At 39.2% G+C, this 27,469-nt stretch overlaps 2 protein-coding genes and 1 pseudogene across 2 annotated transcripts in view; 1 reads left to right on the top strand and 2 right to left on the bottom strand.

Annotated features, from left to right (window-relative positions):
* Tmed8 (transmembrane p24 trafficking protein family member 8) overlaps positions 1-14,776 on the bottom strand; it is a 33,739-nt gene extending 18,963 nt beyond the window's left edge. The window contains exon 1 of the mRNA XM_020180968.2: positions 14,516-14,776. Coding sequence (XP_020036557.1) covers positions 14,516-14,633 — 118 coding nt within the window. The 5' untranslated portion in view covers positions 14,634-14,776. The remainder of the gene's footprint in view (positions 1-14,515) is intronic.
* A 151-nt stretch (positions 14,777-14,927) lies between these two features.
* On the top strand, positions 14,928-26,966 carry Samd15 (sterile alpha motif domain containing 15). The gene is given in 3 exon segments (XM_074067462.1): positions 14,928-16,696; positions 17,566-17,664; positions 25,634-26,966. Coding segments are annotated over 3 exon segments (1,710 nt in total). The 5' UTR covers positions 14,928-15,301; the 3' UTR covers positions 25,850-26,966.
* On the bottom strand, positions 23,868-23,987 carry LOC141421793 (small nucleolar RNA SNORA51; annotated as a pseudogene).
* Positions 26,967-27,469: the final 503 nt, after the last annotated feature.

The following is a 27,469-nucleotide window of genomic DNA, read 5'->3' as shown; positions in this document are numbered from 1 at the left end:
TAGCTCTTGTATGTGAATGAGATCTCTTTTTCTTGTTGCCATTCACAATCTCATACGTAGAAAGACCTCACAGCTCATGCTACCTCATTTTCCTCCCAGCAAAGGAACTGAGCCTGAGATGCCTATTCGGAGACCAATTTCCCTGGGGATAATGCCAAAAGAAGGTCTGTCCTACGTTGACCTTAGTGGAATCTACTTCCCACTAACTTCTGCTCTGTGATTACTCTTCCCCACAATATACTGTCAAATATTTACAGTCTGCCATTATAGCTCCCACAACTTCTTCTCCCACGGCTGCCATCTCCATGTCAGATGACTTCTTTAGTTATTCCACTTAGTTTGTTCCCCTCAAAGTAAGAAGCTAAAGCAAACAGCTTTCTCAAATGTCTTCTGATCCATGTGGAGAACACCAAGGATAACCTCTTACTAAGCACACAATATTTCTTGATATAACACCTAACACCCGATCCAGGCACTACACTTTCTAAATGCAAACTTACCCTGTTGGCCTGAATAAGTCAATCAAGATCTCCAGGGCTTCTAAAAATAGATTTTTTCCAAGCACATTCCTTCCTATGCTCTATTTTTGAGACAGACTTTTGGCAAAAAACTGACTTTTTAACTTAAATTCAGACTTTATACACCCATATTATTTACATCAAATTAAATTTTAAAAATTATACTAATAATGCTTTGTTCATTGTAGAACAATAGGATAAGGAAACATTTCATCTATCTTTATAGACTTTATTCCCTTAAAAAATTTCTAACATACAAATAATAAATTATTTACTGCAGAAAAGTCAGGAAATACAGATAAACAAAATAATCGCAAAAACAACATGAACTAACCATGACTTCACTAACTAAAGATAACCACTCATATATATCATTTCTTTCTTTTTTTTTTTTTTTTGGTGGGATTGGGGTTGGAACTCAGGGCTCCACACTTGCAAGGCAGGCGCTCTACCACCTGAGCCACACCTCACCTCCAGTCCATTTTGCTCTGTTTATTTTGGAGATGGGGGGTCTCACAAACTACTTGCCAAGGCTGGCCTTGAACTATGATCCTCCTGATCTCAGCCCCCTAATTAGCTAGGATTATAAGCGTGAGTCATCAGTGCCCAGCCGATGTATATAATTTCAGAAATATAAGGGCTGGAGGCTTGGCTCAAGTGGTAGAGTGGTTGCCTAGTAAGCACAGAAGCCCCAAGTTCAAACTCCAGTACTGTAAAAAAAATCAGGTGCTCAATGTAGCTGGAAGCTGGTGGCTCATGCCTGTAATCATAGCTACCTGGGAGACGAAGATCAGGAGGATCTCAGTTCTAGAGACCCCATCTTTAAAATAACCATAGCAAAATGGACTGGAAGGGTGGTTCAAGTGGTACAGCTCCTGCTTTGCAAGGGCAAAGCCATGAGTTCAACCCCAGTCCAACCAAAAAAAAAAAAAAAAAAGAGAGAGAGAAATATATTTATACATGTAAATACTAATGTGTCTTTATGTGCATGTCTATATGGATATGTGTTCTTAAAAAGACATATGCCAAATATTTCTTCAAGGTCAATAAAAATAGGACTCTATTATTATTTTAAATTGCTGCACATCTCACCTAACAGCTTTGACAGTCATCCGTGATCAGTGTCTAAAACAGTTTCAATAAAAACTGGAAAATAATTTTTCCAATTCTAGGACTTTACACACTCATTAGTTGAAATTCTTCTATACAAAAAAAATATTCCCTCATCAACTATTTGGCTACTAAAAAATGCTCATGAGAGAAAGGTAGAGCCAAGAGTAGTGGAACACACTTATAATCCCAGCACTTTGGCGATTGAGGCAGCAGGATCATGAGTTTGAGGCCACCCTGGGTGAGACCATGTCTCAACAAGAGAAAAAAAAAAACAGAGAAAAAAGAAAGGAAAGGAGAGGAGAGGGAAGGAAGGAAGGAAGGAGGGAGGGAGGGAGGTAGGGAGGATGAAAATTATAGGTGAACAATGATTTGGTTTTTGAAGTACCGTTATAAACACATGGATTTTAACATATTTGTGTGTTTCAAGTTTTCCTAGATTTGTCCTGCAGGAGCTCCTTAAAGATGGTTCCTGTGCCCCTTAAACATGAGCCAAGTGATCTTGCTTACAAGTCCCAGGCTCATGTTTTAAATGTCTGGCCCCAGATCTGGAGTCAGCCACTTCTCTAAGAAGTCCTGGTTCTTTTTCACAAGACTGAGTATTTATTTAGAGAGGCTCTGACCTCATGAATGGATTGATGTCATAATCACAGGAATGGGACAGTTATGGGGATGGTTACTCCTCACAGGACTGGGCTTCTGACAAAATGATGGGTTTGGTTCTCTTTCCCCCACTTCTTTCTAATGTGCTCTTTTGCCCTTCAGCCTCTGCCACAAGATGACACAAGAAGGCTCTCGCCAGATGTGACCTTGAATTTCCCAGCCTCTAGAATTCTAAGAAATAAATTTTTGTTCTTTATAAATTACCCAGGCTCAGATATTTTTATAGCAGCATGAAACAGATCAAGATACACACACTAATATATATAATGAATTCTGTTTACAAGAGTCTCATTTTTTTTTCATTTTTCTTTTATTATTCATATGTGCATACAAGGCTTGGTTCATTTCTCCCCCCTGCCCCCACCCCCTCCCTTACCACCCACTCCGCCCCCTCCCTCTCCCACCCCCTCAATACCCAGCAGAAACTATTTTGCCCTACAAGAGTCTCATTTTAAATGTAAATACATACGAGGGTGAAAGTAAAAGGACAGCAAATGATATTCCATGCAAATGGTAACCAAAAGAGAGCACAGGTGGCTCCACTTATATCAGATAAAATAGATTTCAATCCAGAAACAAAAGAAAAATACGGCTAGTATTTAATGATAAAGGGGTCAACTCACCAAGAGAACATAGCAATTATAAATATATATGCACCAAACATCATTGCCCCTAACTGTATAAGGTAAATATTAATGGACATGAAGGAAAAGACAATATAATAGCAGAGGACTGCAATACTTCACTTTCAACAAAGTTTAGACCAACCAGACAGAAAATGAATAAGGAAATATTGGGCTTGAACTACAATTTAAAAGTTGACCCAATAGACATATATAGAACTTTCTGTCCAAAAGCAGAATACAAATTCTCTAGCATTCCTGGAACATTTCCCAAGATGGACCACATGTTGGGTCACAAAACAAGATAGAAATTATATCAGATACAATAATATTAAATAATATCAAATAATATCAGAATTTCAGATAGAAATTATATCAAATATTGTTTATATTCAAAAGGGCATGAGACTGGAAACTTGGAAAGTTCACAAATATGCAGAAATTAAATCCTGAACAATTAATGGATCAAAGGGAAATTTTTTAAATATCTTGAGAACTGGAGGCTTGTCTCAAGTGATAAAGCACCTGCCTAACAAGCACAAAGCCCTGAGTTCAAACTCCAGTACCACCAAAAAAAAAAAAAAAAAAAAACTTGAGACAAATAACAATGGAAACACAACATACCAAAGTTTATGAGATGTAGCAAAGTAGTTCTAACAGGGATTTATAGCAATAAATGTCTATATTAAAAAAGAAAAATCACTGTCTAGCACTAGTGGCTCAAGCCTGTAATCCTAGCAACTTGAGAGGCTGAGATTGGGAGGACTGAGGTTTGAAGCTAGCCTGGGCAAATAGTTTGTAATAGCCCATCTCCAAAATGGATTGGAGGTGTGGCTCAAACAGTAGAGCACCTGCTTTGCAAGCACAAAGCTGTGAGTTCAAACCCCACTTCCACAAAAAAGGGAGGGAGGAAGGAAGAATGGATGTATAGCTCTCATCTGGGCATGGTGGAAAACAAACATAATCCCAGTATTTGGGAGATTGAGGCAGAAGGAGGTCAAGTTTGATATCAGCCTGAGCTACATAGTAAGACCTTATCTCAAAAAAGTAAGAAAGATCTCAAATAAATAACCTAATTTATTCCTCTTTGTTTTTAAACTAGACCACTTTGACTATGTGAAAGTATACCATAAAACTAAGCTATAATGCCTTGTGTATATTTCATATTTTTGCCAGGGTGTCTTTAGGATAGATTCCTGGGAGTAGAATTTCTGGATGAAACTCTTCTACAGGGATCACCATTTTATATCCATAGCAGCAATAAATGAGTGCCTGTTTCCCACAACTTCTCCATCACAGTGAACAAAACTTTTAGGAAACTGACAGAATTTGACATATGAGGAAGGATATCTTAATTTTATTTGTTTCTGTGAGACAGGGTTTCGCTACATTGTCCAAGGCTGGTCTTTAACTCCTGGGCTCAGGTGAACTTCCCACCTTGGCCTGCAGAGTAACTGAGACTGCATGTACATGCCACCATGCCCAGCTTGATATCTTAATTTTAATTTGTACCTTTTTTAATCCACTAGAGTATTTAAAACGATATAATAATATCTTTTTACCTTATTTCCTCAAGACAAATCCCCACATTTGAAATTCGGTGTCAAGGTGGTCTATCCATTAAGACATTTATACACATGGCCCTATTTCTCTCCAAATTTCACTTCTACTAGCAGTAAATGAGTATCATCATTTCCCATATTCCCATTGACACTAGATATAATCATTTCCTTCTAATTTTTCCAATCTTATAACTAGAATATGATGAGATATTCTAACTTACAATCTAATCATTTTTATGCATATAAAACTTTTATGCATATAAATTTAGTTGCCTCTTTTTCTTTTAGTTAAAAAAAAAAATGAGTTCCTGCCATATGTACCTCTTAACCCTACCGTCTTCACGTGACAATGATACTCATCCATTTAAAACAGACCACTGAGTCTGTCCTTCAGGTATCACTCTGCCAAATGGCTTACCAAAATCAAAATGTACTGTGTACATAGGAATCGCATCAAAAGGGAAACCTGAATTAAGGACTCTGCCTCAATTCAATGGACCTTTACTAGGTCCTTGCTATGTGCCAGGTACCTTGTTCCACGCAGGGACTATAGAGTTAAACTAGACGTAATTTGTGCCTTCAGAGAACTCAGTATTGAGGAAGAGAAATTTAAAAAAACAGACGATTATAACAGTTACATGCATGACACCATTTAGAATAGAATCATGCACTAGACGTTACAGAAACACAGATACTTAACTAGTTAAAGAATGAAAGTGCCAATGGAGTTTTCCTGAAAGATGATTATGCTGTCTTAATGAATAAGCAGGACCTGGCCATGTCAAGTGGAAAGGACATTGTAGGCAGAAGAGGTTGAATGAGCAAAAGCAAAAATAACACCAGAGCAGTTGTGTGTGGCTGGAAACCATGGCATGAGTGCACATGGATGAGCTGAGAGACACAGATCCCATTAATTTAACTCAATTCTTTTTGAATTCCTAACAAATGACTGGTCCCATGTTAGGACTGGTTATAATACGCTAACACAGATAAAGTTCTGGCCCTCATGACATCCTCAACATAGCAAGGAAAACTGTGTGAAGGCCTTTTATGCCACAGGTGATGGAGAATTTTAAGCTAGGAAATGGCCAAATTTATATGTTTGGGTACAATTCAATGGCAGCCATATGTGAAAGGAGACTTCACCAGAACAGACAGAAATCCATGCATGTTCCATGCAAATATAACCAAGGGAGCACATTACATAGGAGACAGAAAGAATATAACTAACAATGATAGTTGAGACAGACTAGGGATGATGCAATTAAAAAATAAAGAGCAGTAAAATTTGCTGTGGGTACTCCCATACTCCCATGCTGGCTCCTTTCCTTACTAAGTGTTCAGAAACCATGTGTGAGATGTCTAGAACCTTGCTGAGAGTCTGTATCAAGTTTAATGGTATACAGACTGGACTCTACTCTCTTCCCCTTTTGGATAATTGGTATATACATCCATTTCAAACCACTGACAGTTCTCAAAAACAACACAAATACTGGTCTTTCAGGACACCAAATATAGTTGACATCTGTCAGTCTTTTGACTCAAATATTCCGCCTTCTTATCCTTGCAGGGGCCTGACATTATAAATAGTACACTGGAAATATCAAAATGGAAGATCTTCTCTTCTCAGTCAGGCAACAGGCATTTGACCTAAAATATCCCCACCATTTGAAACTGGCATGGTGCAAAGGAAAGACATAACTCTAGCAGCATCTGGAGCCTTGACCAAACTGTTGTTGCTGCTCAGCCTCTAGAATCTACTTCCCCAGCTTTCTAACAATTTAGTGAGTCTTCTTGATACTTCTAATAAATCCTCTTTCTGCTTAAGGCAGCTGGAATTAGCTTCTATTGCTAATCCAGAGAGTTCTAGATTACTGGGAATGTGTTTTATCCTTAACTGAGTTGGGGAATAAATGACATCTTTACAATATTGAGTCTTCCACTTTAGGATGATGGTACATCCTTCCATTTATTTAAATATTCTTTAATTTCTCTCAATAATATAATCTTCTGTAAAAGGTTACTCTATGGTAAATGCTATGGTCTGAATATGGTTGTGTGAGCTCCTGCTTGGCCAGCACAGGGTCCTGAGTTCAAAATCCCAGTACCACAAAAAAAAAACTGCATAAAAACTCAATTTGGTTACATGTATTTCTGAATTCAGTCTGCTAATATTTTGTTGATGACTTTTTGAACTTATGTTAACAAGTGATATTAAACTGTTATTTGGAATTTAGTTATTCCTTTAGTGCAGGTCTGCTGGTGATAAATCCTGTTTTGGATTGCCTAAATATGTCCTTTTTTGTCTTCATCCTTTTTTGAGGGGAGCAGTATTGGTGTTTGAACTCAAGACCTCATGTTTGCTAGGCAGGTGCTCTACCACTTGAGCCACTCTCCTATTCTTTTTAGTTTTAATTATTTCTCTGATAGGGTCTTGCACTTTTTTCTCAGTGCTAGTCTCAGACCTCAATTCTCCTACCTATGGCCTCCTGCATAGCTGGGACCACAGGCATACTCCACCACACCTGGCTCATTGATTGAAATGGGCAGGGACGGGTAGGGAGCCTTGCTAACTTTGTGCCTGGCTGTCTTTGAACAATGAACCTATTTTCACTTCCCAAGCAGTTGGGATTACAGAAATGAGCTACCACACCCAGCCCTCACCTTAATTCTTAAAGACTATCATCACTGGAACAAAAATCTATATATTTTTTCAGTTCTGAAAGGATAATCTACTTTTTTACTACTTTGTACTAATTACAAAGCCTAATTACTGCTTCTTTGAAAGCAGGCACTTTTTTCTGGCTATTTTAATATTTGTTTGCTTTGGTTTTATAGTAATTGTAACTAGTGATTTCAAAGTCTGGCATCCCCAAAGACCCATTTTTGATTTTTGTTCATGTTATCTTTTATCTTTTCACCTTATGCACTTGCCAGAAATTATTCTTCCAAAATAGTTTATAGAAATAATTTAGCCTAGAATGATCCTTAAGAGGTTTGTCTGTGCTTCTACCAAACAGCTGGGAGCACTAGCACCCTGGGGAACACAGATGATTCTGAAGCTGACTGTGGTCCCTGCTGTGGCCTCGTGTTAGTCAGTAGCCATTAATATAACAAACACCTGAGGTAATCAACTTGTAAAGAGAGAAGGTTTATTTTGGTTCACAGTTTCAGAAAGGTCCCAGTCCACAGGCTGGCCCTATTGCTCTGGGCAAGGCAGGACATCATGGTGGGAGCATGTAGTAAAGCAAAACCGCTCCCCTCAGGACCAGGAGGCAGAGAGGAAGCAGAAGGGGCTGTGCTCCCACAATGCCCTTTGAGAGTATGCCCTTGTGACCCAAATACCTCACACTCAATCCCACCTCTTAAAGGTTCTATCATCTCCCAATAGCACCACTCCAAGGATCAAGCCTTAAATGCAAGGGTCTTTGGAAGACATTCAGATACAAATTATAAGGGCCAGGGCTTAAGTGCAGAGCACCTGCCAATTGTGGTCTTTCTGCTCCTAATCTAGAGAAAATGGAATTCACTAAGTTTTCCCCGTTTAATGAGTCGTCAACATCAGACCACTGTCCGGAGAAGCACTTTTCACAGCCTTGCTACTTAGCCTCTGGCTCTGGACCCCAGCATATAGACTCTCATTCTTTAATCCTCTCATATGGATAGTGGCCTGTCCAGCATCTGCAAGTAAATCTATTTCATCCATGTTTTCTAACTGTCCCCAGGGAGAGACCAAATCCCAGTGACCAACCTGCCATCACTGAAATCAGAAATCCACTTTGTCTTTCTACCTTTTGCAATTTGAAGATGACTTAGTCAGTAAGACAGAAACAAAACTGAAGTTACAAATTCTGCCTTTTCTCTCATTGATTAAGAGTATTGGTTTAGCTAAGTAGTGATTCCATCCCCTTTGGCTTATCCTGTCCCTCAGGTTATAAAAAAGACTACAATAAGGCAGAATTTTTAGGCAGAAATGAAATTAGACCAAAAACTAATGGAAGACAGCAATGATTTTAAAAAAAGAACAAAATTAATCCCTAAGGATATTTACAACCTTTACTTCATTTAAAAAAAACATCTGAGAGAAAAAGGCAATCTAGAAGCACAGAAAGGCTCTAACTTAGAAACACAGTAAAGAATCTCATGGCATGCTTGTGTTTGTGTGTGTAGATATATATTTTTTGAATTATTCAAAACTCAAAAGGCAAAGGCTGGTGGAGTATCTCAAGTGGTAGAGTACCTGCCTAGCAAGCATGAGGCCTTGAGTTCAAGCCCCAGTACCGCCAAAAAGAAAAAAAAAAATTTTTAAAGGCATAAAAGTATATAGCAAAAACTTCCTTTTATCTCATTAAGTTTTTTGTGTGGTCCCCCAGAAATATTTTATGCATATAAAAAGGTTATGTAAGTATGTGTACATACAGAGCAACACACACACACATTCTGTTTCACCTTTTTACATGAACAATGAACACATCAGACACACTACTGCACATTTTATCTTTTCCACTTACATCTCAGACTTTCCTTAACTATACATGAAAGCATCCTCATTCTTTTGAATAGCTAGTTAATATTTCATTGGATGAATAACCAATAATTTACTCACCCAGTTCTCTATTGATAGACATTTACACTTTTTAATCTATACCATTATAAACAATGCTGTAAAAACCTTGTGTCCATGTCATTACACAGGAGTATGAATAAACCTGTGGCACAGATTCCTGGGAGGAATGGGCCAATGGGAAATTAGAAAAACTCTAAGTTTGACAGATATTGACAAACGGCCCTCTACAGCACTCTTTACAATCCCAGAGCAAGGCATCAGAATGTTTTCTGCATACCCTTCCCAGCTTGGGGAAGCTACCCACACAGCTATGATTTCCACCTCCCTCATTATCAGTCAGGTTAAGCATTTTTCTTGGGTTAGGAGTCTTTTTTTTTAAAGCATCTTAACAGCTTAATGTATGCAGGGAAAAAACTGAAAAGGCACTGCTTGTTTAAAGTAATGCCCTAAATTATGTAAGAGCTACTGGTAAAAACAATTTGGAGTTGGATTCTGAGAGGCAGGAAGTAAGAGAAGGAGGAAGGAAGGCAGAGCTTATTTCTAGAAGTATGAAGTGTGGGGGATGCACTCTTGTTTTAGAAAGGCAGAAAACAATTATAAACACGGCTTTTCAGTTTTCTGAATTTTTTTCTGAAATGTAAGCCACCACAAAGAAGGAAAGGCCAATTTTTCTACAGCGTAGCTTTTAATCTATCAGTCAAATATAAGCCAATTCTCCATGTATGCCTACAAGACAGCAGAAAACCAAGACGGCTCTTATAAATTTCAATGGCACATGGGAAAATATTTTTAGGTTTAATGTATGTGTTTATATCTAGTTAGTTTGATTAGAAAATTGATCCACCAAACTAGTAATATCATGGCTATCATTTAGAATGAGATAAAATCTTAAGTTTCAACTTGAAGGAAAAAATAATAATGGACTGTAATTCTCGAATGTGACAAAAGCAATGCCATGACCAAAATCTTGGATAACAATTAACAGAGAAGGAAAAATGGAAGCTGAAGAATAACAATTTATGACAAGCACAGTGGCTTATACCTGTAAGCCCAGTTAGACTGACGTTTGAGACCAGCCAAGGCAAAAAAAAAAAAAAAAAAAAGCAAAACCCCTAACTCAATCAATAAACTGGGCATGGTGGTACATATCTATAATCCCAGCGAGAGGCAGGCATAGATAGGAGGATCACAGTCTGAGGCCAGCCCCAGGCAAAAATGTGACACCCTACCTGAAAAATAACTAATAAAGCAAAAAGGAAATGGGGACATGGCTCAAGTGGTAAAGCCAAGCATGAGGCACTGAGTTCAAACCCAAGTACTGCTTAAAACAATAATAATAACAATTTATAACAGATGGCCTCTAAAGCAAAAGTGAGGCAAAAAAAATGTTTTCCTAAAGTAATTTATTCTATAGTTGACAATTTTGAAAAGGTGATTTTCTTTTCAGGTTACCAGAGTATGGTTTCAGGCTTTCTGATCACACTAAAGATCTGAGCTTTCTGTGTATGTTGTATGTTCTTCACAGAAAGAACCAAAAGGACTGTTTTTTTTAAGCATTTGAATATTAGGTCAGGGTTTTTTAGAGCAGGTCTCACAGGACTAATTAGCCAGGCCTTTTTTTCTAGTGCAGAAGAACCGAAAGCAGGCAGCATGGTTATGAAACTCAAGAGGCTTAAATGAAAACAAATTGCTGAGTTATGTTCCTACCAAATCAGAGACCATGTGACCCAATTTCTTCTCAGCCCTTCAGAGCAGGGCATGCTCCCCAGTGGTCATTTAAGTTGGGTTGTCCTGTGTGGACTGAAGATGACATGACTAGCCAACTAACTTAACATTGTAGAAACACAACCACTATAAGAAAAAAAAAAACAGCCACAGGTAGACAAATGTTTTGACATAAAATTACAATAGAAAACTTAAAAACACAAAGGCTCTGGAATAAACTTCCACCCTTCTGCACCATCCAATATGGGAACCATCAAAATTTAAATTCTAATTAATCGAAACTGAAATAGCCACAGATACAGAATGCTTTCACCGTTGCAAAAAGACTTCCTGCACTGCTCCTACTCCTACATGAGACTCATGAACAAGTGTGCCTGATATGTTTCCAATTCTCAAATCTATACCCAATAGCTACCGGAATCTTACACGCCAAACTGAGTTCTTACAGCCTTCGGGGTCATAATAGATTTTGCCCTTTATTTTCTCCAAAACTCTCTACACTTAAAAAAAAAATTACCTGCCTTAAGTGATGCAATATGTATGCCTCCGAGAGGCATAAAGGGAAGATTTCTCTCTCCTCTGGGGAACTGAAGAACCCAGGTGCCGCAAATAAGAAACTATTAAAAACAATTACAGTTCATAAAACTGTAAGAACAACATGATCACTAGAGAATTTAGTTTATAAGAACATAAGGCCTTTTCTTTCTTTTCACCAAAACCTCAGCTAACATGAAAGTCCTCTGCAGAGGCCACTTATTAAAAACAAGTTATAGTTATTCTGGATAATGATAAATTCTTGCTTTGAGGGAATAAAGTACACTGAATGCCCAAACCCTTAATTCAATAACAAACAAATATCCAACCTCATTTTTTACTGCTTTTTTTCTAAGAAAGGGTGACAAAAACATCTTTCAGTTTCAATCCTTCTTAGTTTCTCTACTGCTCACTGACTTTTCTAATGGAAAGAGACAGAAGGATCCTAATTTTAGGCAGTTCTTAGGCTTTACTCCAAGTCTATAAAACTCCCAGTAGCACTTCCACATGGCCTTGGAAACCCAGCTTAACTCCATTCCAGGGCTTCCCTCAAAAGCAGCAGACTGACATTTAAACCCGATTTCACTGCAGGGACTATCCCATGATTGCAGGACGTTTAGCAACATCCCAGACTATATTCACTACATGTCAATAAGAGCTGTCGCCAGCTTGGACAATTGAACGTTGTCCAATGTCCCCTGGGGTGCCAAATCACTCCTGGTTGAGAACCACTACTCTAACCCAAGGAGCATTCTTGGTTATCTCAGCCCTACTTTCCCTCAACTACTGGATTCTCCTTCAAAACTTTACATTGCGACTTTCTTTCCAATTCAGCCAGTGTTTACAGAAAACCTTGAAGATAAATCTTCAAGGGCTCTAGGAGAAAAACAGACAAGCTAGATTCCATCTCTACCTTCCAAAAGGATTTATGGGGAATAAGTGCATTTTAAAACACCCAATTATATATTGTTTTGTTTTTTTACTGTGGAATTCTCATCTCACCAAATTGAGAAGAACTTGAGGATAAAGACTGTAACTTGCCCTGGAGTGCCAACACTCGTCTTAAAATTGGTTTCAAAATGGGGGTGGGGGGACAATAGAAAAAACACTACAGGGTGAATTCAATCAAAGTACATTATATGTGTTATGGAAATATAATGAAATTCCTTTGTACTATTAATATATGCTAATAAAATGATTAAAAATAAAAAGAAACAATCATAAACTTCATCATAACAAGGCGACAGTTTCATAGTAAATTGCCTTCTCTCAGGTGTACTTTGCTCCTCTGTAAAATCCTAGCTGCTCAGGAGGCAGAGGATCACTGTACGAAGCCAGCCCAGGCACATAGTTCAAGAGACCCTACCTCAAAAAACCCAGCCCAAAAACTGGCTGGTAGAGTGGCTCAAGGTGTAGGCCCTGAGTTCAAGCCACAGTACCACAAAAAAAAAAAAAAAAAAAAAGGGAAGAGCTGACCCTGGACTGTAATAATAAATTCCTAAGTGACATAAACAGAAATACACTATCATCCCCCCCTTTTTTTGGTGGTGCTGGGAATTAAACCCATGACCTTATACATGCTAGGCAAGTGCCCTACCACTAAACCACATCCCCAAATCATCAACAAACATTTTTAATCCAAAGGTCTTAAAAGTACTCCATGAATGTATTAGAAGACAGTCAATTTAATACTTTATTTTAAAATATAGTGGTTAGGTATGTTTGCCATAAACACATGAGAACCTAAAGGAGAAGCTAAAACATCCTTACTTCATAAATGCACAGGACAGGTGCTTATGAGACATATACTTTTAAAAGTGCTCATGTGCTAAATCTTTAATCTTTTAGGAATACGCTTAGAATTTCTTTTCTTTCTTCCTTTTTATTTTTTTTGGGGGAATGGTGCTGGGGATTGAACTCTGGACTTCATGAGGGTGTTCTATCATGGAGCTACACCCCCAGCGCTGCTTAGAATTTCTATTGCCATAATACTAAATATATGCCATCAATTTTTAATTCCATACAAGTATGAAAAGTTCAAAATTTTTTAAAAGGCAAAATTTGATAGAAGTTTTCAGTAAGAACACAAGGTCATGGCAATCACAGGTAGGGGGGTGTTTGAGTGAAGTAACATTACGAGAGGGGATGTATTTGGGGACAAGTAGAAAAGCCACCATGATGGAAGAGATGGATCAGGAACACCTCCTCTGGCAGCACCAAGTGCCCACGACACAGCAGCTCATCCAATCCTTCCAACAATCCTACCACGCAGTTTCTGTGAGTACCACATCTTACAGAAGAGGAAACCCGGACACTTGTGGAGAAGTAGAGACTTGCCCACGGTCACCTAACGTGAAGATCCAGACTAGCTCCAACAGCTGTGCCCCAAACACTGTCCTTTATGGCGCGTAACCTGGACATTTGTGTTTGCTACTCCCCTCTGCCCTTTTGTATTCCAAGGCGCATGCTTCGAGTTGCACGCCCCGTGGATCTGATGAGGCTGAAAGGGCACGGTGGGATAGATTGTCCCTTTTGTCTTGGGACACGGAAATGATCCACACGGAGGGACTCGCGTGGGTAGAAATAGAGACACTGACCTGAATCAGAAGAGGTTGAGTTTTGGAGAATGAGGGAGGGAGGTCGCCAAAATTCCTACTGCAGCCCCTACCTCCTGCCTTTGCTTTGACTGTTAGGTCCATTCAAATAACCTGGAAGCCTACTTGTTCCGACCCTGCTTTTCAGCTCTCCCTCTAAGAGATGGAGAGATGGCGGCGAGGCAGGAGGCACCCGGGCTGGGGGGGACAGCGGTGGGCCGGGTGGGGAGCCAGGAGCAGGGGACAGCGAGGCCGAGGGTGGGGGAGATAGGTGCGGTGGGCGAACCAGGTGGCATGTGAGCCCTGGCTGCAGCTGAAGAGGCACCAGGGGCAGAGCGTCCATGTCACTACTATCATCGCGACTTAACTGAGAAAGGAAGCGGGACAGGAACCAAGACGTTTCGGAAACGGAGTACAGAATAACCTCGAGCGCACCCAGGGCCCGGGTGGTGGCCACTGGCAGGAGCCCAAGTCGTGCTCTAGGGTCAGAGGCGCCCGGTGCGCGCCTGGGCTGCGGCGGTGGGTCGGCTCCGCCAGGGACCCGGCTGCGGAGCGGGTGCCCAGGCGCGAGGCCCTAAGCCGGGCGGCATCCACCCTCCCGTGCCCTAGCCTTGCGTACCTGAGGCGGCCTCCTGGCTCCCCTCCACTCCCCGGCGGTCCCCGACGTCGCCCGCCGACCTTCGGCGGGCTGCGGGGCTCCAGAAGCCCGGCCCCTCAGCCGCCAGCGGATCCGACATCTGCAGCCCAAACTCGGAGCTTCTGCGCCGCCAGGCGCTCGCGGCTCCGGAAACAGCCGAAGACCGAGAGGACGAGGCAGCGGCGAGCCGAGCCGAGCCGAGCGGAGTACGAGGCCGGAAGGAGAGGCGCGGCGGCCGCAGGAAGAATGTGTGGCTCGGTGATGGCCGCAGGAGCTCTGGCCAAGTCGGCCAGGCAGACGCGGGGAGGGTTACTGTGTGCTCTCAACTGCCAATTTTTTAAATCGGGGCTTGGAAGAATCAACAAAACCTGGGAGAGTCAGGAAGGCACGACCGGAAGTCGTGGTATCCATAGAAACGCTGTCGGAAGTTGGGGTTGCTAGGAGGCTCGGGTGCGTCCACTAAACTGCGTAATGGCTCAGGTCCCAGAAGATTATGATTCCGGTTCTGATGAAGATGAGAAGTCGGAGCCTGAACTGCCTAGACCTCATGAATTGTGTAACGATGCGAATCCAGGCACCATGACAGAAGCAGGCCCGGAGCTACCCTCGGAGACTAAGGAAGAGGACTTCGAAGACGGAGTCAGAGTGAAAAGACATCGGAAGAGAAGAGAGGAGAGCTTTACAAGGATTTAGAGGTCGTTGAGGATAAAACGCGTGAGGAGCCAGACCTAGAGCCACCAGAGGAGGCTAAACCAGATATTACACAGGATGCCGTCACAGAGTCAACTGCACAGACGGTTACCAAAGGAAACCAAGTCTGAGGTTTTGGGAGCCACTATCATTGAGACCAGATTAGAGGTGTCAGAGGAGAGTGAACAGGAGAACCCAGAGCAAGCACTTACGAGCCAATATGAAGAAACAGATCTAGAGCCTCCATATCATACCCTACCTCATTTTCCAAGTGAGAAACCAAGAAAATGGGTGGAAGAGGCAGATCTACAACTACCAAACATTACAGAGGAAGCACAAAGAGATTCAATTGAAGAGGAAAAGACAAAGCCATATGAACAGACTAAACCAGAGTTTCCAGACCAGAAACCCAGAAAATGTAGTGAAGAATCAGATCTAGAGTCTTCAGGAGAGACTAAACCAAGGGATCCAGGGGAGATTCAAAGAAAGTTAGTTGAGGAGAGAGGGACAGAGCTACAGGTAAAGATCAACCCAGAGTTTCCTGAGGAAAAATCAAGAAAACCAATCGATGAAACAAATCCAGGGCCATCAGAAAAGACCACATCAGAAGTTCCAAAGCAGACAAGAAAGTCGTATGAGGAAAAGATTTCAGCGCCACCAGGAGAGACTGGTCTAGCACTGCAACAAGAGATCAAACCAGACACAAAGTCAATTGAGGAGAAAGTTCTAGAGCCATTAGAGTACACTAAACCAACAGATAAAAAAGAGAAGCAGAGAGAATCAAGTGAGAAGATAGGACTGGCAACATCAGAGAAGTCCAAATTAAAGAAAACACTAAAAGAAAACTGAGGAGAAAGCTCTAGAGCTGCCAGAACAGACTAAAAATTTCCAGAGAAGGAACCAAGCAAATCAACTGAGGAAACAGGCCAAGTTTCACTACAGATGTCTAGACCAGAAGAGAAGGCACAAAGACAGCCAACTGAGGAGTTATCAGATAAAGCCAAACCAGGAGAGAGACATACAGAATTTTCCAAGGAAGCCAGGCCAGAACCAATCAAATATAAGCATTCTGTAGACAAGGATGAGCTAGCACACCCTAAGTATCAAGCAATAAAGTTGTCAGTAAAAGAAACTGACAAAGATAAAAGAGACTGTGCATTAGGATTTTACAGAGAAAGTGAAGTAAAATCAGTTAGTACAGATTATGAGTGTTCTCAAGAACGCCCACAGCAGATTCAGCTTAATGATGTCAGTGAAGAATACTCAAACGTACATCCCTCAGAGTTTCAGATGGAATTAAGAGAGTCCTTTAGTGAAACAGTTGTAGATTTGTCTCAAGAGTTGGAGGAAGTGGTACCTACACATAGAGAATCCAAGTCAAAAAAAGGGAGTAAGTCACAATTTGAGCATCTTAAATGGAGTCCAGAGAAAGTTGCAGAGTGGATTAGCCAGTTAGGCTTCCCTCAGTATAAGGTATACACAAGTAACATTTTTTGAAAACACATGCTCTCATCTTACCTCATATTTTCTATGTCCTGACTTTAGCTCCTTCCTTTTCTTCACTAGGAGCATAAAAAAGTCTTGGACTGTGGGGAAGGTAACTTGGAGAGTGTGTGTGTGTCTATGTGTGTGTGCTGGGGATACAACCCAGAGCCTTATACATGCTAAGCATGCACTCTACTACAGCTACAACCCACAGCCTATAACTGTTGTATATATGTATTTTGGGAAAGAAAGGGAAGGTCATATTTGTTTTTCCTATTTGTCTCAATCCTTCAATAAAGGCCAAGAAATTTGTATAAGCCCCTTTTCATGGAAATTTATATTTTTAAATACATTTTGCCTAAGGTAGACATTTTTAGTACTTTGTTGTTTTAGTGACAATTCCCTTACCTTGAACTTGTACTGTTAATCTTAAGTATCTGTACCAAATATATCATGTGTATCATAAACAGAGTATTAATGTAAGTTAGTTAACCCAAATAACTTTTACCAAAAAGATTATATAAGTTTAATTTACTGATGCCAACTCTGATTTTAGGCTACCACAGAGCAACATATGATCTGAAACCTTTTGTGCCTTTTATACTTAAAAATATGTAATCGAGACAGGGAGCAGCATTGGTTGTCACATGCAAAAACAATTTTTAAGAAGCAGCATAAAATTAAATCAAGAGCTTAGATAAAAAATTTGTTACTATTACAATACAAAATGAATTCAAATTTCTCAGTATAGAGCTGGAGACAAATATGATTACTTTCCATCTTCTTTCCTCTCCCATACTTCTTTTCCTTCCTTCCAATTGCAGTACACATTAAAAGTAATGTTCTTGAACTGACAGGAGTGTTTTACCACAAACTTCATCAACGGCCGAAAACTCATCCATGTAAACTGCTCAAACCTCCCTCAGATGGGGATAACAGATTTTGAGAACATGAAGGTGAGTTGTGTACAAAATTTTTCTTTATCGCTCTGTAACAGTGCTAACTGTCTCACACCAACCTCCTCTTCTCCCAATCCTATTTCTGTCCATGGTGTCATCATATTCCCAGTCCCTCAGGCTCACAGAAGGCTTCTTCCTTCTCCTTTGATCCCTACAAAGATACTGAGAACTGTTAGTTCCTCCTCTGGTTTTCTTCATTTCTACTTTTTGAATCTTTATTGCCTCATACCTAGAACACTGCACTAGCTTCCTACTATCAGCCTCTCTAAAAGAGGCCTTTAGATTCAAGGAGTCTGCTTTTAGGCTGTCACTTTCCAGCTACTTATGTATTCAGAAACTTTCTTTGGATCCCTTCTGTTTACAAGATAGTCCAAACTCCTTAGTTTAGGATTCAAAGCCCTCCACAAATTTTCTCCAGCTACCATTCCCCACCACCACCACCACTCTTCTACATGAACCTTCTCCAGCCTGCCAGGCCTAACTCACAGCCTTGTAGAACTGTCTGGTGCATGCCTCCCTCTGTCTTTGCTCAGTTCCTCTTCCCCAGTAACATGACTTCATGACCAATTCATTCTTATCTTCCCAGGAGTCTGTCCTGATCTTGACATTCCTATAGTAACCTCTCTTCCTAAGCTCTCTTAACATTTTACATCTCTGATACCTATTTAGCACTTGTATGAAACCATATTTTATACCTGCTTTGCTGCCTAAAAATACATTTATAAATGTATTTTATCTAATTATTTAATGTATAAAATACATTAAGCTCTTTGGGTCTCATCTACTCTACTTTGCTTAACAGTTCCCTCCACTTGTAGTGTTTTACAATTTATAAAGCACCACATATATAATCTCATTTGTAACCTTTCTTCTAGCACCCTACCCCAACAAATAGGGTTTTCTCAGTGCACACATATCCATAAATGCTCCTCTTCAGTGGTTCACAAACACAGCTAGACTTCAGAATCAGAGTAAAAAAAAATGTTTAAAAAAAGTAGATTCCCAGGCTCCACCCTCCAGAGATTTTTAATTCATTGGTCCTAGGGTAGACTTTGCAATCAGTTTTAGAGTTGTGTAATTCTATAAGTCATGTGGTTCAGAATATAAGGAAAATACACTCGTTAATATTCAAGTACTGGCTGAACACAGTGGCTCACAGTGGAGGATCACAGGAGATCACAGGAGGATCACAGTTCAAAGCCAGCCTGGGCAAAAAGTTAGCAAGACTCCATCTCAACCGATAAAAACTGAGTAAGGTGGCACATGTCTTGTCATCCTAAATACTGGTGGAAAATGTAAATAGAATTGCCATCCACGCTCACTGGGGCATAAACCTGAGACACCCTCCCCATCTCAAAATAACCAAAGTAAAAAGATCTGGACATGTGACTGAGGTGGTAAGACTTGCTAGGAAGTGCAATGCCATGAGTTCAAACACCTGTACTGCCAAAAAAAAAAAATTCAAGTCCTTTTACTGGCAATGAGATGTGTGGAAATTCTTTAAACTATTAGACACAGAGCTAACTGAACATTTACTTTCTTGGATTTTCTAATAAACATCCATTGTGAGTGCTTACTCTGTGTTAGGCACCATACATATCTTATTGCAATCCATTCTCATTTTACTTGCAATTTGCAAAAGATTGTTCAGATAATAACTTTAAGAGCCAGGATTTAAATCCATTCTCTGCAACTTCCCAACTCATGTCTTTTTTTTAAAATCACTATACTAAACCAGGCACTGGTAGCTCACACCTGTAATCCTAACTTGGAAGTCTGAGATAGGGAGGATTGACGTTCCAGGCCAGCCCAGGCAAATATTTCATGAGACCACATCTCCAAAATAACCTGAGCAAAATGGACAGGAGGTTTGATTCAAGCAGTAGAGCACCTGCTTTGCAAGCATGAAGCCCTGTATTCAAATCCCAGTCCCACCAAAAAGAAAGAAAGAAATCACTATACTACATTGCCTGTCTACACGAACATTCTTACAGCCATAAACTTCCATGTATACAATGTGGAAAGGTCCAGTTATATATGGTATTTCCAACTGTGTCCTCATATAGCTACCAAGTACTGCCAGGTTAATATCTTATTCTTTTTAGATTTGAAGATGATAGAGCTGCATTTATGAGCTCAGATTTCTACCTAGAGTGTATTGAATTTTCTACATAAAAATAAGGATTGGAATTAATAAAATAGTAACTATAGTCCAAATTCCTGAAACATTTAAGTATCTAGAATTTCAGCTTTTTATATAAGAAAGGATTTTTTAGAGTTCACCAATTATTTTGCTCCCTTGACATTCTAATTCCAAAAGTATAATATCAATGTGTCATAATAAAATTATAATTAATGCTTTTTCTGGTCTTGCAAGAAACAAGGTCATAAAATCTCCTAAAACTCCCAAGAGTAAAAGATGAACCTGAAGGTCTATCCTTATAGTCCAAGAAGTTTGAGTAAGCTCAAACTTACTTATACTTAACTTGAGAATACTTAAGTTATCAGGCATATGGGGCTGCTCCCTGAGGTCACTAGAGCAACAAGACACAGGTAATTCTTAGATATCATACGTGAATTTAAGTATGCTGTAGTTACCTTTATTACTGACACAAAAAGCATTTTGTTTCTGTGGTGCTGGGGACCCAAATTCAGAGCTTCAAGCATGTGAGGCAAGTACTGTACCACTGAACTACACCCCAATTCCTATTATAAAGCATTTTTAATTCCCCTGTTGTGATTACAGCTACTAATATAGCTACAATTTACTCCCTAACACTTAAATTTTTGGCGGTACTGGGTTTTGAACTCAGGGCCTCAAAATTGCTAAATAAATGCTCTACCATTTAAACCACACCTCTAGCCCTTTTTGCCTTAGTTATTTTTCAGATAAGGTCTTGTGTTTTTGCCTAGAACTAGCCTTGGACCATGATCCTCCTACCTATACTTCCTATCTGGGACGAAACAGGCGCATGACACCATGCCCAAACTTATTTGTTGAGATGGGATCTTGCAAACCTTTTGCCCACGCTGACCTCAAACCACAGTCCTCCAGATCTCTGCCTCCCAAGTAGCTGGGAATTCCAGGAGTGCATCTTATTTATTCTAAAGACAAGCTAGCCTGTCAGAGTGGCTCAAGTGTGAGGTCCTGAGTTCAAACCCAAGTGCTGCAAAAAAAAAAAAAGGACAGGCTAGACAAAAGAGTATTAAGAGCATTACACTTGCTTCAGCTTTCTCTTACAATATAATTCTCTAAGCCCAGTAAGGTGGTACACCTCTGTAATCCCAGCCTACTCAAGAAACTGAGGCAAGATAATGGTAAGTTCAAGGCCAGCCTGGGCAACTTAGTGAGACCCTGTCTCAAAATAAAGTAAAAAGGGCTATGGTATAGCTTGGTGGTTGAGCATTTGATTAGCATGTGTGAGGTCCAGGTTCAATCCCTAGTAACACAAAATAAAAAAAGAGCAAAGGAGGGGAGGGAGGGAGGGAGGAGGGAGGGAGCAGGAAAGGAAGGGAAGGAAGGATGGAGGAAGGGAGAGAGGGAAGAAGGAAGGAATTCTCAAAATACCCACTACTTATTACATCAAATGAACAAAAGAACTCTGTGATAAATATTTGAATAAGAATGTAGGTGAGTTGCTTATTCACTTTGTATGCATGATTTTGTATTTAAAGTATAGCCTTATAAACTTTGCAGTATCTCAGCAATTTTAATACCTTGCTCTGTTGCAAATTATTTAAGTAGCACAAATTCATAACAAACTATCAGGAGACAGACATTTTTAATTTGTAAAAAAAGCTTTTAATTTGTAAATAATTTCAGTTTTACAGAAGAGTGGAAAAGATATTAAAGTGTTCCTGCATACTCTTAATGTTGATTCTGCTCATGTTAACGTCTTAGGCAATGATGGTGTATTTATTAAAATTAGGAAATTACACTGATATAGCACTGTATTATTAAACAACACACTTTATTCAGATTTCTTCAATTTTTCCACTGATAGATTTTTATTTCCAGGATATAAGCTGGGATTAGCTGTTTCCTCCAATATATGACATGTTCTTGATGATTCTGTTTTTCATGACTTTGACACTTTTTTTTCTGGCAATACTAGGGTTTGAACTCAGGGCCTCATGCTTGCTAGGCAGGCATTCTACCACTTGAGCCACTCCACTAGCCCTTTTTTGTATTGAGTATTTTCAAGATATGGTCTTATGAATTATTTGCCCAGGCTGGCTTTGAACCATGGTCCTCCTGATCTCTGCCTCTGGAGTAGCAAGGATTATGGATGTGAGCCACCCATGCTTGGCGACCTTGACACTTTTGAAGATTAGTAATCAGGTTATTTTGTAAATTTGCTTCAATCTTATTTTCTCTGATCTTTCCCATAATTAGAATAAAGCTATGGATTTTTGGGGGGGGATCTATTACAAAGGTCTCATCTTATCATATTGGGGCACATAATATTAACATGCTTTATAACTAGAAACATTAACCTGGTCACCTGGTTAAGGTGGTGTCAGCCACGTTTCCTAACTATAAAGTTACTGTGTTTTTCTTGTATACTCTGCTCTTTAGAAGAGAGTTACTAAATCCAGCCCAATCCAAGGAAAAGAAAATTAAGCTCCATCTCTTGAAGGGAGCAGTATCAAATATTTACATATAGTAAAAGTACCACAATGATAAATCTATTGGGGAAGATGGCATCGAGCTATGCAAACATCCTGTTTCTCCTGAGTCTTGCCCACAAATTTTAGCATCCATCAGTGGGTCAGCTACTACTGTGATGTTTTAATGATCATGTTCTATTTCCTTCATTCTATGTTTAGTTGGAACCTTTGGGTCTGGCTTCTTTCCCTTAGTAAAATGCATTTAAGATTAATCTATGTTATTATAGGCATCAACAAACGGATTTTAAGGAGACTATACATTTCTGCATTATAATGGTGGTATAGATGATTCATATTTGAACCACAATGATTATGTCTTTAGTTTTAAATTATAGGTTCTAATTATGCAAATGTGCAATTACACACTTTTAGGTAACTCAACAGTTACATGATAATTCTAATGCTGAAGAAAAACCATCAGTGGTTTACAAATAAAAACAAGAATAGCAGCCTTCAACACAAGATACAATGATGCTATAGTAATAACAGAATCTTCTTGAAAACTACAGGTGTGACAACTGTCTGCATGAGGCCTTGTGACATAGGTGCTCTGCAGTGATGCCACACTGAGTGTCATCACTGTCCTAGAACATGGAACTAAGCATCTTTAGGATAGCATTTGTTGCCCTCAATGCAGAGAAACTAAAGCAGATACTTTAAAGCAACTGAGGCCAATAGGAGAAGGGGACCAGGAACTAGAGAAAAGGTTAGATAAAAAAGAATTAACCTGGAAGGTAACACACACGCACAGGAAATCAATGTGAGTCAACTCCCTGTATAGCTATCCTTATCTCAACTAGCAAAAACCCTTGGTCCTTCCTATTATTGCTTATACTCTCTCTTCAACAAAATTAGAGATAAGGGCAAAATAGTTTCTGCCGGGTATCGAGGGGGTGGGGGGGAGAGGGAGGGGATGGGGGGGTAAGGGAAGTGGGGAGAAATGACCCAAAAATTGTATGCACATATGAATAAAATAAAAATTAAAAAAAGAAAACCCTAATAATCTTCACAAATGCCAATTTCTAATAATTCTTACTGACACTCAAGTTACTAGTGAGATAACTTGTAGTTTCAAATCAATATATGGTCCATCAGAGGACCCTCATGGTCCGTTGATGAACCTTAGACATGCTGAATTACAACCTCATTACTGAATTAGAGGAAGGAGATTTAGGTTGCATTTCTTGATTCCATTGTGACAATTCTGTACTTCATAACACTTTTAATTTCTGCATTATAATAGTGTACTAAAGAGTACTGTACTCTCTCAGCTCACAGTGGGCATGTAGCTTTGTTTGTTAATACAGATTAAGTATCCCTTATCCCAAATGTTTGTGGTTGGAAGTGTTTCAGATTTCAATTTTTTTTTCAAAAAACTTTTGGAATTTTTTCATGTACATAATGATATATCTTGGGGATAGGACACAAATCTAAACATGAAATTCATTTCTCTTTCATATATACCTTATATTCATAGCCTGAAGTTAATTTTAAACAATTTTTTGGTATACCTACATTTTTTTTTCCTCCAGTGTCTCCCTTTTCACAATACAGACCAGGCACAGGGCCTAGGCTGAAATGTATATGCCCTCTCTTTCTATATAGTCAGTAGAAAGTAAGAACACAGCTTGTGTAAGCACCAGGAGGCTCGCACCTATATTTTGGCTGCAACCCATCACTTGAGGTCAAGTGTAAATTTTTCATTTGTGGCATCACATTGGCACTCAAAAAGTTTCAGAGTTTGGAGCTGACAGAGAGGCTCAAGTTGTAGAGCACCTGCCTACTAAGTATTAGGCCCTGAGTCCAAACCCCAATACTGCCAAAAGAAAAAAAAACTTACAGATTTTGGAGCAATTTGGGTTTTCAGAACAGGAATGTTCAACCTGTAATGACTGTGCCTATAATTGTAGTGTATATCCCGGGGTGGGGGAGCACCATCTTTATTTCTGGGAATTTATGAAATAACCTCTTCTGGTTGGTGCATACTCAGAGTGAATCCATGTGAGATGCTGACTAAACAAGGTGCTCAATGTAGCAGCATCAGTTACAAAGAAGGACAAGTAAGAGCCATCTGTAGTCATTTGGATCTCAACTCATGGAAACCTCATTGCTACAGACTCAATTAGTATTCTCACAGGGAATGTCCCAGGACTGTGTATACTCTTTTACCCACAAATCATCTCTGAAGTCTAAACAAAACCAGTTCAAGTAAGATTTGAGAAGAAAAGTACCTTAACCTAACTAAAATATGTTGGTAATAGGTAGTTTTGCATCATCTTAGAATTCTGTGTGGCATAATTTTAGTTTTGTAACTATTACCGGTAGCTTTAACTTTTTAAAAAAACAAAATCCATGTCACATACCAGTTCTGGCAACTGTTTCATGTACTACATTCTGATCCAGATACAGGATCTGAATTCAAATAGCAGTGTTATTAATTGCTATGATTAAATCTAGAATTCAAAAAGGCAATCACAGCTTAATCTAGGATATCAAGTGGCATTGTGCTCAGTGAATACAAATTATGTTTAGAGACTGGAAATTGTGGCAAAAGATATTTTTAAAGATATGTAAGTATAGGTACTAATAAAATAGTTTGGGTTGGAGATGTGGCTCAAGTAGTAAAGTATCTGCCTAGCAAGTATGATGCCCCGAGTTCAAATCCCAGTACCAGGAAAAAAAAGTTGAAACTTTAATATCTGTTTTTTACTGTTTGAGATCTATTTTTAATCAAACAATTTAGGTAACTATTTGAGGAATTTTCTCAGTTGCAAATTAACTGAGCCCCTTTATAGACAAGTTATTTATTAACCTTCCCAGGAATATTAACGGTTCCTAATCTAAACATATTATCTTTTGTTTTATTTTCATGAGACAGGGTCTCACTATTTTGTCCAGTTGGCAGGGAACTCCTGGGCTCAAGTGATCCTCCTACATCAGCCTCCTGAGTAAATGGGAATATAAGGTTCACACCACCATGCCCAGCTGAACACATTATCTGTTTTTATAGGTAGGCATATTGTTCAATAAAAAGAAAGAAAGAAATTCATCTGTGGGCATTTGATGCAAGGGCCTAGAAACATATTTTTAAAAAGATCATAAGTCATGTGACATTTCTCTTAAGAACGTGATTTTGGTATAGCCATCCTATTAAGCCTGTGAATATTATTTCATTATTTTTCCATTGGATTAATTTAAGGGATTAATACTCAAGAGGACTAAAAGACTAAATAAAACTTTGATTTAGTTGTATTTTCAAGTTGGTCTCACTAAAAAAATGATCCTTGCATTTCAGGTAATTGCTCAGCACACTCGGGAGCTACTAGGAATTGAAGAGCCCTTATTCAGCCGCAGCATCAGACTTCCATATAGGGACAATGTTGGCTTATTTTTAGAGCAAAAATGTCATACTGGGGTAAAATCTGATACCTTAACCTTATCTGAATTTGTCAAAGCAGCAGGATTACAGGACTGTGGCCCACCAATAACTACCCCTGAAGAGAAGGATTAGTAGGAGGAGGAATTATTGGAGTGAACCACAGAGGAAAGCCATTTCACTTAGCTTGAAAGATCAAACTAAATTACTTGGAGGAAGACGTGTGGTCTTTTGGGAGTTTTTTTTTGTTGTTTTCCTTTTCATTAAGAATCAGAGTTTAGAACTGTTGGCTCCACTCCTAATTCTTCCTGGATTCAAAGCCTCTTCCCTTTGTTTCACTTTAGCCACTCGGTTTAAAAAAAGATGGCAATATTTACCTTTCTGGGAAATTGTAAGAATTCCTGTTAAATTCTAATAATATACCTGTTAGTAGGAACATATTGGGAAAATATAATTAAAAATAAAATCTCAGCCAGGTTTGGTGGTGCACACCTGTAATTCCAGTACTTTGGAGGCTGAGGCAGGAAGATTGAATTGCAAGATAGCCTGAAGCTGCACAGTGAGACACTGTCTCAATAAGAAATAAAGAACAGAATCAAATATTCTGCCAGACCAAATAATCCTCTCCACAAATGCAGAAGACATTTTGTTATTGAATAAGCATTAAACTGTGCTTCATGTGGAGTTCAGCTGCTAGAGACTGCAAAGACAGACATCTCACTCTTTAAAATAGCCAGGCAGATACAATCCAAGACATCCAAGTTAGTTATCTATCCAAAGGAAAAATAAAACTTCTCATATCTTGATGACAAACAGGAAGTTACTACTTGGAGCCAATCCGCTAGGCTAAGCTCCTAGGAAGGTAGGGAGATAGGATTCCATTCACCTCAATGCTCACATGTCAGAATGTGGCTCTAGAGCCTCCCAAAAGACTTGTCAGGGGTATAAAACTGGAAAGAGGCTTATTCAGCTTTTGAAAAGACATATGTGTCTTCAAAACATACAAAAGATTTGAATTATGTTTTCTAAAAATGTTTTAAGGAGGGGGACATTCTCTTTCTCTTTAGGTACTATAGAAAAATGAAGATTATTTGTTAAATTTATATATATTCTCACATATAATATGACCTATAGAAGTACCACTGACTGTGAAATAGGATCTGGGGTTTGTTTACAAGGCTTTTTGATAGAGTAACTTCCAGACTTGTGTAAAATGGAGTTCAGTGTAATTCTACTAAAATAAAGTCTACTTATGACCAGACTTCTCAAAAGAAATTATTACTTTTTATTGCTTGAATAACTCCATCTGCCCTCTAGTTTTTCAGATTTAACTGCCCAAGCTGACCTGGCAAAAAAATGGTCCTCCTACTTATGCCTACCATATAGGTGGCTAACAGGCATGTATCACCATGCCCAGCTTTTTTGTTGAGAATGAGTCTTACTACCTATTTGTGCCAGGGTTTGCCTTGAACTTTGATCCTCCAGATCTCTACCTCCAGAGAAACTGTTATTATAGGCATGAGCCACCTTGTCTGGCTTGCTTCTTAATCCTAAGAACACAACAGGGCTAATGTAATTCGGAAAGGCAATGATGTTCCTTGTCTGGTTCCCTACACCTGAACAAATAGTGAAAGGAAAGTTTCTTCTTCATTTTTCACTGAAAGAAGGAATAAACCAGCATGTGTACCACAGATTAATATTTGATGATAAACTAATTTTTTTCCAAATTAAGACTAAGAAGTTCTATCAGAAACC

The sequence above is a fragment of the Castor canadensis genome, chromosome 3 (assembly GCF_047511655.1).
Source record: "Castor canadensis chromosome 3, mCasCan1.hap1v2, whole genome shotgun sequence".
NCBI classification, from domain to species: domain Eukaryota; kingdom Metazoa; phylum Chordata; class Mammalia; order Rodentia; family Castoridae; genus Castor; species Castor canadensis.
The sequence above is the reverse complement of the archived record's forward strand: the minus strand, read 5'-3'. Positions and strand labels throughout refer to the sequence as shown.